Source organism: Chelonia mydas, chromosome 1 (assembly GCF_015237465.2).
Source record: "Chelonia mydas isolate rCheMyd1 chromosome 1, rCheMyd1.pri.v2, whole genome shotgun sequence".
Classification (NCBI taxonomy): domain Eukaryota; kingdom Metazoa; phylum Chordata; order Testudines; family Cheloniidae; genus Chelonia; species Chelonia mydas.
Window position 1 is genome coordinate 42,143,079 of NC_057849.1, and position 15,817 is coordinate 42,158,895.

A 15,817-nucleotide genomic window follows, 5' to 3' on the forward strand; every position below is an offset into this window, starting at 1 on the left:
GAAATTCAGCACATATAAGAGCAAAGTAATGCACATTGGGAAAAATAATCTCAAGTTATATATAGTGATGTGTTCTAAAGTAGCTGTTACCACTCAAGATAAAGATCTTGGATTCTCCATGGATAGTCCTCTGAAAACTTCAGCTCAGTGCTCAGCAGTGATCAAAAAGGCTAACAGAAGGTTAAGAACTATTAGAAAAGGGATAAAAGACAGAAAATATGCCACTCTATAAATCCAGGGTGCACCCACAGTTTGAATACTGTGTCCAGTTCTGGTGGCCCCATGTCAGAATGAATCTAGTGGAACTAGAAAAAGTACAGAGAAGGACAACAAAAATGATTAAGGGTAGCATCCATATGAAGAGAGATTAAAACACTGGGACTGTTCATTTTAGAAAAGAAACAACTAAGGGGGGATATGACAGAGGTCTATAAATTCATGGAGAAAGTGAATAAGGAAGTGTTATTTACTCCTTCACATAAGGTAAGAACCAGGGGTCTCTCAATGAAATTAATAGGCAGCAAGTTTAATACAAACAAGAGGAAGTACTTTTTCACGCAATGCATAATTAATCTGTGGAACTCATTGCCGTGGACATTGTGATGGCCAAAAGTATAACTGGGTCCAAAAAACAACTAGATAAGTTCACGGAGGATACGTCCCTCAATGGCTATTAGCCAAGATGGTCAGAGATGCAGCCCCATGCTCAAAGCAACCCTAAACCACTGATTGCAAGAAGCCAGGAGAGGATCACTCCAAAACTGCCCTGTTCTGTAAACATTTCGTTTGGCCCAAAAGAGTCCTAGCCCAGGAATACAGAAGAACTCCCTCTCAAGAGATAGGGAGTTGTAGTTGCTCAGGCGAACCAGACTGAGACAACAGAAGCTTGCTGACCTAGACAAACACAGGCAACTTGAACAGAAAAGGAGAGTATGTCACGCCCATGGGACCCAGGAATAAGGACATAATGGTGTGTCTTATCAGGGTCCAGCAGACAACCAGATGTGAGTATGATGGTCCCCATCATTCTGCCTGAAGCGTGAGTCATTATGATGCTAAAGGTTATTCTGGCATTCTGGCTGTGGGAATGTGGGAAAACCTGGATTTGTGCTGGAAATGGCCCACCTTGATTATCATGCACATTGTAGGGGGAGTGGTCACTTCGGATGAGCTATTACCAGCAGGAGAGTGAGTTTGTGTGTGTATGGGGGTGGGGGAGTGAGAAAACCTGGATTTGTGCTGGAAATGGCCCACTTTGATTTTCATGCAGGTTGTAAGGAGAGTGGTCACTTTGGATAGGCTATTACCAGCAGGAGAGTGAGTTTGTGTGTGTGGTTTTTGGAGGGGGGTGAGGGGGTGAGAGAATCTGGATTTCTGCAGGAAATGGCCCACCTTGATTATCATACACATTGTGAAGACAGTGGTCACTTTGGATGGGCTATTACCAGCAAGATAGTGAGTTTGTCTGTGGGGGGGCGGAGGGTGAGAAAACCTGGATTTGTGCTGGAAATGGCCCAACCTGATGATCACTTTAGATAAGCTATTACCAGCAGGAGAGTGGGGTGGGAGGAGGTATTGTTTCATGGTGTCTGTGTATATAATGTCTTCTGCGATTTCCACAGTATGCATCCGATGAAGTGAGCTGTAGCTCACGAAAGCTCATGCTCAAATAAATTGGTTAGTCTCTAAGGTGCCACAAGTCCTCCTTTTCCTTGATGTGTTGTTTTCTGTAATGATGTAACAGAGTTGAGCCCGAGGGCTCAGGCACAAGCTCACCATAGCCAGCGGGTAAATCCTCACCAGTGAAACTGAATCAGTGTTGAATGTGTCTGTCGCACATCTAAAAAGATACGGTGGACCGAGATCTGCTAGGACTGGGGGGACCCTGGCACAGCTAGGTAAATAGCTGTGGGCCAGCACCCCGCTGAAAGCAGGGAAAACTGATGAGTGGTGAGACTCTGGCACAGCTGGGAAAGCTGTGGGACAGTACTACATTGAGGGCAGGGAAACTGAAGCAGAGCTATAAATGGTTGTAGCCCCAAAAACTGCTGGGTGCGGTAAGACATTGGCACAGCTGAGGGTAGCGGTGGATCAGAACTCTGCTGGGAGCAGGGCAGACTTAGGGTGGTAGGAGGTCTGGTTTCACACCTTCAGGGGTAATAGAACCCTTGACTGGCCAAGGTGACCTGCATGGATGTGAAGCAACTGCTGGGGGCAGTACAAATGTTCAAAAGAGGAAAGATGCCCCCTAGTCTATGGGTTCAGGGGAACTTTGAACTGACACTTGTGGAGTCAATGTCAGGGGGGAGGTGTGACATAGACGCTGATGGTGGTTCAGTACTCTGTGTTAGCAACTCCTGTCAGACCTGACATACTCATTGTACCCCTACTCACTATTGTTATAATCTGTATCTAAAGGGTATCATGTAATAGGTCACTGGAAAACAAATTCACTGATCATTAATATTTTTGTGTGATGTATATACAGACAATCCACAACAGATTATTCAGACATGCTGAAGTTATAACTAAAATGTGTTTAAAACCAGGCATGTCAAGGGGAATTGATGAACAGTATTTTTCCAGACAAAGGAATGTGGTTCCCCCCACTTAAATGTCTCCCACGTACACTGAGCACAGTGTGATCAAAGACAAAGAAAAGTATATTTGCATGCCAGGCAAACAAAGCATCAAGAGAGCAAGTGGGGGAAAAGTGATCACTTAATCTCAACAAGGGGATGGAGACTGTACTCCCAAGAAGCCTCCCTGTCTTTTGAAGTAGGGTCAATGAACTTCGAGAGATACTTTTCAAAGCTTTTCTGGTCTATAAAGAGAGGGTCAGAGAAGTTATCCTTCACCTGAGGAGACAAGGAAAACCAGCACTGTGGACTAAGAAAGTCTGATCAACCATGCTGTAAAAGAGGCTTGGTGAGAAACACTTCTTTGAACAACAGACTTAAATCATATTTTAGTCTTAGAAACGTATTTTTACTTTTGTTTGCTTGTAACCCTTTCTATCTTTATTCCTTATACTTGGTATCACTTAAACCTATGACTTATTGTTTAATAAACTTATTTTACTTTCAACATAAACCAACATAGTGCTATGATTGAAATAAGAGTGTTTGTTAAACCCCAGTTTAATTAATGAGTAGCAGTGTGTTGTCTCTTTAAAGTAGCAATGAACTCAATGACTTCTGAGAATGTTTCAGGAGAGGGATGAACACTGCAGGGAGGCAGTTTTGGAGAAATTCAGGACTGGGATGTGTTGGTATCATGCTTCACATAGTAACTGGGCGGTGAAAGCCAGGCTGTCACATACATGCTTGTACGCTGGCTGTCAGTGTCTAAACTGAGAGCCACAGCTGCATACCATTTAAGGCCCCCAGAGTTGCAGCGCAGGTGGTGAGACAACCCCTTACTGGTCTAGGTTGAACCCCAAAATATCACAGATGTGCCTTTAATGTTGCTGCTCTTTTCCTCTACTTAAAGAATAATCCTCAATGTGATTTCACAGTTAATAGCAGGGGAATAGATAGGAACACTCAACACAGGAAATAATTTTTTTAAGGAGAAAATAATTAGACAAAACAGAAGTTCGTGAAGACAAAGATCTTATTTCCATATAATTGTACAACTGCAAACAAAGGAAGAGAATTTCAAAAGTTATATAGAGCAGTAAGGTTTCAATATAGAAAGTTTTAAAACTTTTTCATAAGGTGCCAAAAACAATTTAGATAAATGGGTTAAACTGTATTCAGAGAAGTGGCAACACAAGGATCTAATTGAAAAATAAGGCAGTATTTTATAATCTTAAGTGCAGTACCATCACAGCTAGTCACTGCCTCCAGTATGTGGAGCCACTAAACTGACTGTGCAATACATTTTTGAAAAAAGCTTGTATTTTTGTAAAACTAGCCATTCCTGTATTTAATTTAAAACTATCTCACAGTAACAGCTAAGGGAGGTGGGAAAAGACTAGTGTCATCTAAAGCTTCATTTTAATAAAGCCTTAGCCAGGCCACTAACAGATCCCTTGAACTGCTGCTCCTCTAGGATGCATGTTCTCAGCCTTCCCTTATTTCTGTTTCCCAGAAGGTGGCTAGTTTGAGAAAAGCTACTTGGTGTATATTTTATAACGAGAGTCAATAATTCTGTATAAATTCTGACAGCCACTGACCTTCAAATCTTTCAAATACAGAAGTATATAAAATGTAATCTTGGGTTCCTTTTATGCATTATTTTATTATGTTAAAAACTGTGGTATGCTTATTCTAAATGAACTACTCATAAGCAGGTGACAGTTTGTAGTACTTAAAAATATTTAAACTGTGTTTCAACAAAATATAACAGGTAAAATGTTAAATATACCTTGGGTAATCTTCTGAGGTTATGTAAACTACATCTTGATCTGACACAGATGAGGAAAATGGAATAAAAATTCCATTTTGTAATGAGAGAAGCTCCAATCCAATAAGGTCACTGTAGACTCCATCAGTAAGCACGAATTCCAAGAGATGAAGCTTTTCATCAGCAGGGCCAGTGTGTCCAGATTTTCTCAACACCTGCCGCACTACAGCAGGAGTCACTTTTTTCACAGTTTTAGAGCTAGATACAGTAAGATGAACTGCACTAGCAATATTTGCTGGTACCTTAGCAATCTGGTTCCCTGAGCTCTGGAGGTAGTTGAGGACAGTTTGTGTGTACTCCAAGCTGTCATCCATGTCTGAGAAGCACACTTGCTCCACCTTTATCCAGTCACTACTAGCAGAATAAATAACTGCATTCTGGAGCAACTCTTTAAACAGAGGTTCTATGATTGGTTTCCAGTGTACCCTGATTTTGTTCTTTTCAGGCCATAGTCCATAAATTCTTTCAGCTGACAAAGGAAAATCTGAGTTCTTCTCAGTCTCCATTCGCTTGATTGCCTCCAAAATGAGAGTGGCATATGCTTTTGGGACAACATTCACTACAAGGAGGTCATTCCATAAAGCTGCTGGATCTCGCCACTGATCCAACTCTCGCCATTTGATACTCCTCCTATTGTCAGTCAAGCCAAAGAAACCACTAACATGAACTGGGAGACCAGTCTTGCTTTCCTCACCAGGAGGTAAAGGCAGAAAACAAAATGCTCTTCCTGAAAACTCTGCTACAGCTCCTTTTTCTTCCCCATTATTTGATAAAGACATAGCTATTCCAATAGTAGGGACAAACTTCAAATCATCAGCCAAACAATCTAGTTCATTGCATATTCCTCGACCTCCCACACTGTTACATACTAACCAAGATGTTTTTTGTGCATCCTTCACACTCTCATCTTCTAAGACTATATTTACGTGATATGTCACACATGTTACGCTGTTGCTTGGAACCCCTTTACAATATTGACTTATTGCAGTTCCTAGAATCTTGATGGAATTGGGTCGTTCATGTTTCAAGGCCTTGTTCTCACTAGCAGTTACTCTAAAAACCAGTCTCTCAATTCCATCAGCCTCCCTAACATGTAAGGAAACATCTTGCACACTTTTCAGGAACAGCAGCACTGTATCTGCATCTGTTCGAAAGGATTCAAACAGTTCCAGAACTTTTTGTTTGTTGTACAGATTGCTACTTAGTTGGGAAGGCTGTAGGCGAAGAGGGAAACGAAAAAATGTACCAGGAAAGTTTCCATTCTTGAAGGTTTCCTTAGTGCTACCAAATACACCAATGAATGGTGCAAACTGGTCTGTAAATTCAATAATTTCTTTGCTGTCATCCTTTAGGTTCCAACACTGGCCTGATTCATGGGGTCCAAAAAGTGTTTGATGGGGATCCAACATTCCAATCTGGTCACCACTGAAGATACTAGGGACATCTGCACAAGTGAAATCCAACAAATATGAATAACCCCAAATAGCAAATCTGAATAACCCTAAAATATTCTACATTATCCATACCTTAAACAGCTTTAGCCATTACAATCAATTAAATTGTCATTTAAAAATTATAAATTGCCCTTATTTATCAAAAACCCAATCCTACTAATGGACGACGATCCATATTCTAGTAGAGAAAATACTATATAATAATATCTTACGATGTACAGGATCCGTTTATGGAAGGCATAACAGAGATAAATTACATAGGGCAAAACTTTATTTGATCAAAGATTTGACACGCTAGTCTCAGAAACGAAATACTACCTAGATATCGAACACCAGTTGTCTATACTTGCCTTTCTTTTGCCATGCCAGCTTCAAATTATAATAATCCAGTATTATATTGATATGTAATCCATCAGAATGAAAAACTACTAATCTTTCCATGTGGCATAACCACAACAGAATACAAGTAAATGTATTGAATGCAACATTTTTAGGGGTGCAAGTCAAAAAGTGTACACATTTTTAAGAGGAGAAGGCAGAGATCTGTATCCAGATTTCTACATAGAGCATATTAATTCAATGCACATATATGAATGAAAGAAAGGACTATCAAATGAAATGGTAAAACAATTTTACAGAATTTATTTTGCAGAAATAAAAGATCCAAATGAAAAAAAGATGCCTGTAGTTAAGTGCTACCAGCTTGTGGAAGAGCACATTAAGACTCATTAGCAGTATATGAGAGTATTTTTTGTTTTATACAATCAATGTGAACATCCTCCTGTTAAATAGCAAATTGTATGTGATGGTTATACGATCGAAAAGTACTTTTTTTGGTATGAGACAAAATTAGCATTGTTTATTGATCTCTATTTCACATTTATATACATGCAGGACAAAAATCAAACTGCACAAAGCTTCAGTCTTCGCTTATTATATCTTATTTAAATTTAGAGAAGTCTGTTAAACATCCATCCTATGCTCTGGGCATCAGTTACATAAACTAAAAATGCACAATTCAAATAATACAACATAGAGGATTGTTCACACCACGTTGACATCACCAGCAAAATATAGTGTCAATAATAAAATAAATCCATCCAATTCTCAGCCTACACTCCCTCTAAAAGCCTGGAAAAAATACAGACTTTATAGCATGCCCAGAAGATAAAAAAAAGATGGGCTGTGATGGACCATGGGTAGATGGAGTGCATTCCAATGTCAAGGACCTCATCCAGAGAACACCCTGCCAGCATCCTTATGTTTGATGTGTATATGAGATTAAACAAATCTTAATGTTAATATTTTTATTTTTAAAGGCGCTACACACAGTACCTGTTATATGATATACTGAATTGAACCCAATTCCAAATCTTCCAACTTTCAGGGGATCATCTTTTTTCTTGCTTCTTGCTATTTCCTGTATGCCATGCCAGTCCTCAAGGGTAAAAACTGCATTGTTGTATACATAAAGTGCTGGCCCTAAAAAATAAATAGGCACACGTATGGCAATTCAAAAATAGCACACTTGGGTCCACCTGTTTAGTTTCCAGGAAGTAAACTTACTAAATCAAGAAAGCATTTTTGAAATGTAACTATAGATGTGCAAATTAAATGAGGAAGCTGTAACTCAAACTGGTATTGGAGAAATGAAACTAAGATCTGTTGGGAAAGTCCAAAGAGATAAAGAGGAACTTCTGCAAAATAAAAACGGTAAACAACATATTTTCTTCTCTTTCTCTTCAGAGACACAAGTCCATCAACTGAATTGTTCGATTATTTTAGATTCCATGAAATTTTTAACACACACCATATAATTTTGGTTTACTACCTACCATTTTCTGTCATACAAGATAAACGAAGGTCATGTTGAGAAAGAGCTTCAGGAAAGCAGTGACCATGGGGGTCATACAAGAATCCTCTTATAATACTGAATGTTCTGAACCTAGATTATAAAAGAGCTGTGCGGCCCCAAACACTTCAGTTCCTTCAATAATTCTGAGAATCCTATTGGAGTAGAACAAAACACTAAATCGGTGCTGATAAAATGTGCAAATGACACAAAGATTGGCAGAGTGGTAAATAATGATGAGGAAAGGACAGTCATATAGAGTGATCTGGATCATTTGATAAGATGAGTCCATGTGAACAAAATATATTTTAATATAGCCAAACACAAGGGCATACATCTAGGAACAAAGACTGTAGACCATATGTACGGAATGGGGGAACGCATCCTGAAAAGGATTTAGTTGTCACAGTGGACAAACAACTCAACATGAGATCCCAATATGATACTGTGGCAAAAAGAAGTAATGCAATTCTTGGATGTACAAAAGGGAAGTAGTGACCAAGAGTAGGGAGGTGAATTTACTTCTGTATATGGCACTGGTGGGATCAATACTGGAATATCACATGGAGTTCTGGAGTCCACATTTTAAAAGCGATGTTGAAAAACTGAAGAAGGTATAGAAAAGAGCAAGAAAAAGAATTGGAGGACTGGAAAATTGCTAAAAGAGTTCCATCTGTTTAGCTTATCAAAAGAAATTTGAGAGATTACTTGATTATCGTGAGTAAGTACCTTCACAGGGAGGAGATTAAAGAATCCTTTAGTACCCAATCTATCAGAGAAAGCCAGAACAAGAGCCTACTGACTGAAAGTTAAAGCCAGCCAAATTCAAATTAGACATAATTTTTTATCAGTGAGGGTGATTAACCACTGGAATAAGCTGTCAATGGAAGTGGTGGATTCTCTAGCACTTGAATTCTTCAAATCAAGACTGGATTTCTTTCTGGAAAATATGCTTTTGTCAAACAAGTTACTAGGCTCAATACAGGAGTAACTGGATGAAATTCTCTAGCCTGTGTTATAAAGGAAATCAGACTAGAGGATCTAATGGTCCCTTCTTAGCCTTAAAATCTATGAGCCCCAAGGAAGAAGAGAAAATGGACAGGTAGTCTGAAATACACAAAAGCAACGCTCTCAAAAATTATATTAGTGGTAAGCAACCATCGCTAGTAAAGTTGCCTCTATCCATTCACACTTACAGGATTTGGCATCTCTAGCCAAACTGTGGAACCATATAGAAAAGCTGTGTCAGTTGCGGGACTGCAATAGCACTCTCATGCTATGATCTCATCAGCCCCCTTCTACATAGATTCCAAGGCCAGAAGGGACCACTGTGATCATCTAGTTAACCACACCTATATATCACAGTCTACAGAACTTTCCTGAATTAATTCCTGGTTGAACTAGAGCACATCTTTTAGAAAAAAAATCCAGTCTTGATTTTAAAAATTGATAGTGATGGAGAATCCACCACAACTCGAGGTAAACTGTTCCAATGGCTAATTTCCTTTTAATATAAGACAACATGCCCCCCAGCCCACACCAGTTCCTCCTCTCAAACCCACACAGTCCTGAAATACAAAGAATTCCAAGGCAGAGGGAAGGCAGGTGGGTAATGTCAAATGCCCCGAGACAACTCTCAAAGAACAACAATTACTAGCAAGTAATCCCTCTTTCTTTGAGGGCCTCTGTGCATTCTCACTTATGGGAGATAAGCAAGTAGTGTGCCCCATTACAGGACAGTGGATGAGGAGTTCTAGTCTAAAATGAATTCTAGCGCTACTCTGCCACGCTGAGCATCAGATCAGATTTCAAGTCCCATGAATAGTGCTTAGGAAAAAAACTCCATGTTACTGCTTTGCAAGTCTCTGCAATGGTGACCTGTCCCAAACAAGATACAGAGGTAGCTGAAGGTGTAGAGGAGTGCATCTATAACCCAGATATAATGGTTTTCTGGCTAAAGAATAACGATGTTCAATATACTTCCTAATCCATTATGAAAGTCTGTTTACCTCTAAACTGGACCTTATACCTTTCCCTGTAGGCAACAGTCTATTAGATTTTCTAAAGGGCTTCATCCTGTCCAGGCAAAAGAGTGTAAACAGATCCCTTGTGGATGGGCATGAGGTCTGGGGAAGAAAACGGGGAGGAAGACATACTGTGACAGATGAATTTCTGAGGCATAAAGCTGGAATAGGTGGAGAGGTCATGAAGGCAATGAGTTCACTAACCCTCTCAAGCAGAGGTAATTGACATTACAAATGCTGTTCTAAGGAAGCTCAAGACAGGAACTCATAGAGTAGGTCCATTAACATTGTTAAAAGCAGGTTCAAGCTGCGGTCTGAAAAAGGACCTCTAGAAATGGGAAACACATTAGTCATTCCCTTGAGAAACAAAGAAGCAGAGGAATATGTTTTTCTCCCAATAGCATCCACTTTATGCCATTCTCTACCCAAGAGATCAGCCATGGACACCCTGCTACTGTTGGGGAGTTTCTAGGCTTCACAGACTAATATGGAATCAGCCAAGGGGTACTACATTAAAAGGTGATAACCCTCCAAGGACACGAGATACATACACAAGACACATACATACATATGTATCTCTCTGGTACTGGTAGGGACAACACTGAAAAGAGTCAAATATCTTTTGTTTGACTGAGTAAACCTTGGAATAAAGGAAAACAACCTTGCCCTTTGTCTGCCATTCTATAATGTTGAAAAGGACACAAGGTGTTTCTGGTGCTAAAACCCCAGTCAGTAACTGCAGGATATTAGCCATTCTCCCCAAATGCTCCTGGAATTTTCTTTTTCATTGGGCGGGAGACTAAAGAAGACCCAATTTGCTCTTCAGGGAACGTACCATCAGTATATTCTTCAATGGGAGACTGCTCCATCTCTTCTGAGATAAGCCTCCTCCCAACTGCCCTTTTGGAGCCAGGCTCATACCAGGCACTTTTGCCTTCAAGACCACCTGATGCCAATATCATCACTGACGCCAATGTTGGTGCCAAAGTATTTATGGTGGTATCAAGCAAAACTTGCATAGATTCCTGAATGTAAGGCCACATTAACAACTGAAGAGGTCCTACATAAGGTCCGTCCAGGAGGGCAGAATTAACAGTGAGGGAAATCGATTAGGCGCCCTCTAGCAAATTGGAGGAGTCTGCACAGTCTGTTCCCAGATAACCACATGCTCCGCAAGGATGTTCTGTACTGACACCAAGGATGAAAACTGCTGCGCAGAGCCAAGCAGCAGAGGTGTAGTCAAACACTTTGCCAGAGAACCCCCTGATATGACAGGGGAAATCAACAGCACTGGAGATATGTGCTGTATCAGTGAGATGTCCAATTTAATCGGCACTGGAGCCTCAAGCTGAGGAAAACAGCAGGTCAAAGACAGTGTCAAGACTAGTAAGGAGTCTCCAAAAATGACATGCATTGTTGTAGGAGAACAATGCCTCCTTTTCTTTTTCTCCTTGAACACTTTTTGTGGATCCGGCTGCTTCCTCTTCATTTTTCTTATTCCTGAAACATGGACATGAGAGGATCCTGAAGCCTGACTCTTGCTGGTGTCAATCAAGGCCTATTCCTGGGGCACCAAAGGTGTCTTTGGTGTCGACATCAGCACAGACATAGACCGGGGTGCCGAAGCAATTTGTTTTGATGGAGCCAGGTGGGAGGCTCAGACACAGCAAGCAATTGCCTCAGGGAGGTCAATCTTGGGTCTGACATGCAGGATGACTGACTGCGGTGGCAGGATGCATCTCCAGACTTTTGACAGAACACCTCAGCAAAGAAGCAGACCTGGAAATCCCTGAAGGAATTGTAGGATGGTTCAGCGGGAGGCTCAAAAAAGCCAACTACGCCAGCAATCTCAGCTGCCTGTCCTCCCTTGTCCATGAGTGAAAGCATGGCGAATTGTGTGCTGGGACACTACATAAGCTTCTCCCAGGTACATGAGCACCGAACATGGACATCTGGAAGATGAAGGAGCAGGATGCGTTATGAAGCTCAGGACCTGACACAGCCTCAAGGATAACCTGAGGTAAGCAGCCCCCAACAACACTAATTAACTATATTATGATATTTTAAGTATAAACTAAGAAAATACAAGAAGGAAGGCTATCTATAACTAGCTTGTGGATATAAGAGTAGTTCCTTTAGATACCTGCAGCAGCAGATAAGGAACCAAGATGGGTGAAAGGCTGCACTCTGTTATATAAATAGCATGAGAGCACTACTGCACCCCACCAGGGCACGTGGCTTTTCTATACAGTTCTGCAGTGCAACACTAGATGCATGAAATCCCAAAAGTGGAAATGCACTGGGGCTCCTCAGAGAAGACTTTTTTCTTCTTCAAGATGGCCTCTATATATTCCTATTTGCAAGATTACAGCGAGTACTACAATCCCCAGGAAAGGGAGCTAAGTTCTTTTTAAACAAGGACACTGGAACTGCTTTCTGAGAATGAGATATAGATGCCAAATGGCGAAAATGGTGCTACATAAATATATGAACCGCCCTCTAGGGTTCCTAAGTTGAAAACATTACGGAGGCACAGCATTTATATCATTTTAGAACTCTGCACAAGACATAGAACCTGTGCTAATATGCAACCTTCACAATATTCCAAAATAAGCCCCTTTTCAAGTATTTTCAACCTAGCTAATGTATAACATCCCAATGCTCAGACTAATCCACTTAAAGAGCCACTGTATGGAAATTGCATGCCCTTTAAAACAATCCCCAAAGCTTAAAAAGTCTAGGTAATTTACTAAGTGAACTAGCGCTATCTAAATAAAAACAAAAAACACTTTCGACTTCTAAGGTATGAAGTCTAGCTTCCCCCAGGTAAGAATGAGACTTCAGGAAGAATACTAGGAGATTAATGACCTGAGGGAACTTAGGCAGTTTGGGCAGCTCTTTTATAACCTCAGCTCCAATTGTTCAGTCATGAGAGGGTGTTCATGTGCCCCAAACATGAACAGGTCTTCAGAAAGTTCTCAGATCTGTGATGCCAGTAGGCACATCCCAAGAACAAGAATATACAAATGCTAGCTCAGAGTAACAGTAAAATTTACCTCAGCCATTTTGTCAGATCTCAATGAGACTTCTTAGACCCAACCTGCAAGTTATTCTCAGATTCCAACTTGAAATCTATGAAGCACTATTGTCTTATTATTGTTTGTATTCTAGGAGCATTTAAAGACATTGGTTGAGGCCCCATAGTATTAGGAACTGTCCAAAAATAGAAGGCCCTTCCCTAAATTGTGTACAGTCTAAAAGGCAAGAAAAACAGATATATACAAACAAATATGCAATATGGCAAAAGTTAAAGTACAATTCCCCAAACCTGTCATTCATATAACACTGCTACTCTAGTCCTATCTTTTGTTCACTCACCAGTCAAATCCTTCACAGATCTCTCTTTTTTTTTTAAACCAACCTCAAGTGCCCTCCTCTGACCTAGCCCATAGAAAAACACTAGGCCTCATTCTGGTTGAAAGAATTTAAAAAAAAAAGAAAAAGAAACACCAGCTGTGAGAAGTATATCACCACTAACTTGAGACATGAGTACAAAAGAATTTCACATTGCAGTTAAGTATTTATCTGAGGAACTGCAAAGAATCACACGTGTTGCAGTTTCAGTAGAGGTAGCTTTTATATTTAACTAAAAATTCTTTAAAGGACTGTCCCTCCCCCCCACCTCTTTTTTTTACTAGCATTTCCTGGATTTCATTAAGAGTGTGGTCATTTTCAACCCAGTGCCTCCTACTACATGTTGGGGTACTGGGAAAGTAAAACCAATGATTTACCAACACTATCACTTCTTTCCACACCTTGGGATTTTCCCTAAATGACTCCCACCCAAATACTTATCACTAACTCTACCTGAGGTACCTAAGCCTAAAACACTAAGATTGTAGATTACTGGTAGGCTTAATTTGTGTATGCAGATTGGTTATTGGCCCACTTAACTATTGGATTTGTGAAAAGCATCTGCTATATCCAAATTTGAATAGTTGTTCATAAGGGTCAAATTCTGCCCTTGAGTGCATGGATTCAATTAGTGTCCTACTGGGCATAAATGGCAGACTACTGAACCACTGGGACTCACACACCACATATTGGAGAACATGAGCTAAAAATTATATACTTACCCTGGTATTGTGCCATGTCCTTCGACCAGAGAGATTCTGTTCCATATTGAGTCTCATCATACAAAAACCTAACCTCTGTGGCACCAGCATCTTCTGCATTCTGGATCAGTTCCTGAGAGCAAAATAACCTCCAAGTTATTACAATAATTTTATGCCTAACCCTAACTTTAATATTATACTTATGGCTTCCAAACTTGAATGTAGAAAATAATTATAGGTCATTGTCTAAAAAATGTTTCAATACATTTTCAACAAGTGTGATTTTCTCCAATTCGCTTAAATTAAAATAGGCATTTCTCCATTTTATTTTAGAGGGTAACTATCATACTCAAACACAATTTTAAAAATGTCAAATTATAAATTTTAACCTTATTAAACTATCACAAATTGGATTAAAACAGCAGTCTAGCAGTAACACAACATATGAAGAAGGGGATAAGATCACACAGTAACTTTCAGACTGGAATCAAACAAGAAGCAATGCAGGAGCACTGTGTTGAGCTCTGGGTTGGGGGATGTCGGAGGTATTGAGTCCCATGTATTATTTTGCAGCAGCCCCTCTCTCCAACTCTGCTGAGAGCAGCAACTACTGTCTTTGAAGGGAGCAGCATCCACCTCATTTTCAACATATGAGCAATCATAATAATTGAGGGATGAAGGAGGTAAGGAAGAATATAAAAAAGGGGGTGATCCCTAGGACTCTGAGGCACCTCCTTTCCCTAGACCTGCACCACCACCCAAACATGAGTAATGTAATTTTTATTTTTCTATACTGATTTTCTATAATATGTGATTAGGACTATGTTTTTATTTACATACTTGATTTTTCATAATTCCAGGATAATATGGAAGTGACAATTAGCTGCAGTACTGTTAAATTACTCAGAGCAGAAGGCTTACCATAAAGGACAATATAGTCAAAAGAGCTTCAGTAACAGAAATAGACAGAAAAATTCTAACAGTGTGAGTATCAGTATATTAAGACCTAATCCTGCAAACACTCATGTACATGCTTAAATTTGGAGGGACTACTCATAGTAGTAAAGCTTAGCACACGTGTAAGTGTTTGAAGGGCCTTAGATACTGCATTATTTTTACTGGACTACTAAATACATTTCTAGGCACCAAAAGATCTTTTCTTCTAGTTTCTCTTTTAGGCCTAAAAGCTTCTTTTCTAAAATTAAGTTAGGGTGTAACCAAACTTAATTGCAGAGCTATGTAGGCACATCTCAACATATGCACAGGGTTAATAAAACAAGAAATTTACATTGACAATTCAAGTATACAGTAGGTATGAGAGATTTGCTACAAATGCATGTTTTTATTTATGAGCATTTATAAAGACTGACAGATATTTGGTATTAAGTATGAGTCTGATAAAGAACTGATAGTAAAATAGGTTTGAAAAAAAAGGTTACTCGCCTTCTCGTAACTGTTGTTCTTTGAGATCATAGAATCATAGAATATCAGGGTTGGAAGGGACCTCAGGAGGTCATCTAGTCCAACCCCCTGCTCAAAGCAGGACCAATCCCCAATTAAATCATCCCAGCCAGGGCTTTGTCAAGCCTGACCTTAAAAACTTCTAAGGAAGGAGATTCCACCACCTCCCTAGGTAACGCATTCCAGTGTTTCACCACCCTCCTAGTGAAAAAGCTTTTCCTAATATCCAACCTAAACCTCCCCCACTGCAACTTGATGTGTTGTTCATGTCCATTCCAACCAGGTGTGTGCATGGCAGCCAGAAGATTTTTCCCTTAGCAGTATCCGTTGGGTCAGCCTGGGCGCCCCTGGAGTCGCGCCTTCATAGCGCTCAATATAGGGCCCTGCCAACCCACCACCCCCTCAGTTCCTTCTTGCCGGCTGCTCCAACAGAGGGGTAGGAGGGTGGGTATTGGAATGTACATGAACAACACATCTCAAAGAACAACAGTTACAAGAAGG

At 40.2% G+C, this 15,817-nt stretch overlaps 1 protein-coding gene across 5 annotated transcripts in view; it reads right to left on the reverse strand.

Annotated features, from left to right (window-relative positions):
- Positions 1-15,817, reverse strand: part of SACS (sacsin molecular chaperone) — a 253,374-nt gene that overhangs the window by 55,291 nt on the left and 182,266 nt on the right. For all 5 annotated transcript variants that reach the window (XM_043530779.1, XM_007072640.4, XM_043530769.1 and 2 more), the window contains 3 exons: positions 13,877-13,988; positions 7,200-7,346; positions 4,372-5,854 (listed from right to left, as the gene is read on the reverse strand). In XM_043530779.1, coding sequence (XP_043386714.1) covers positions 4,372-5,854; positions 7,200-7,346; positions 13,877-13,988 — 1,742 coding nt within the window. The remainder of the gene's footprint in view (positions 1-4,371; positions 5,855-7,199; positions 7,347-13,876; positions 13,989-15,817) is intronic.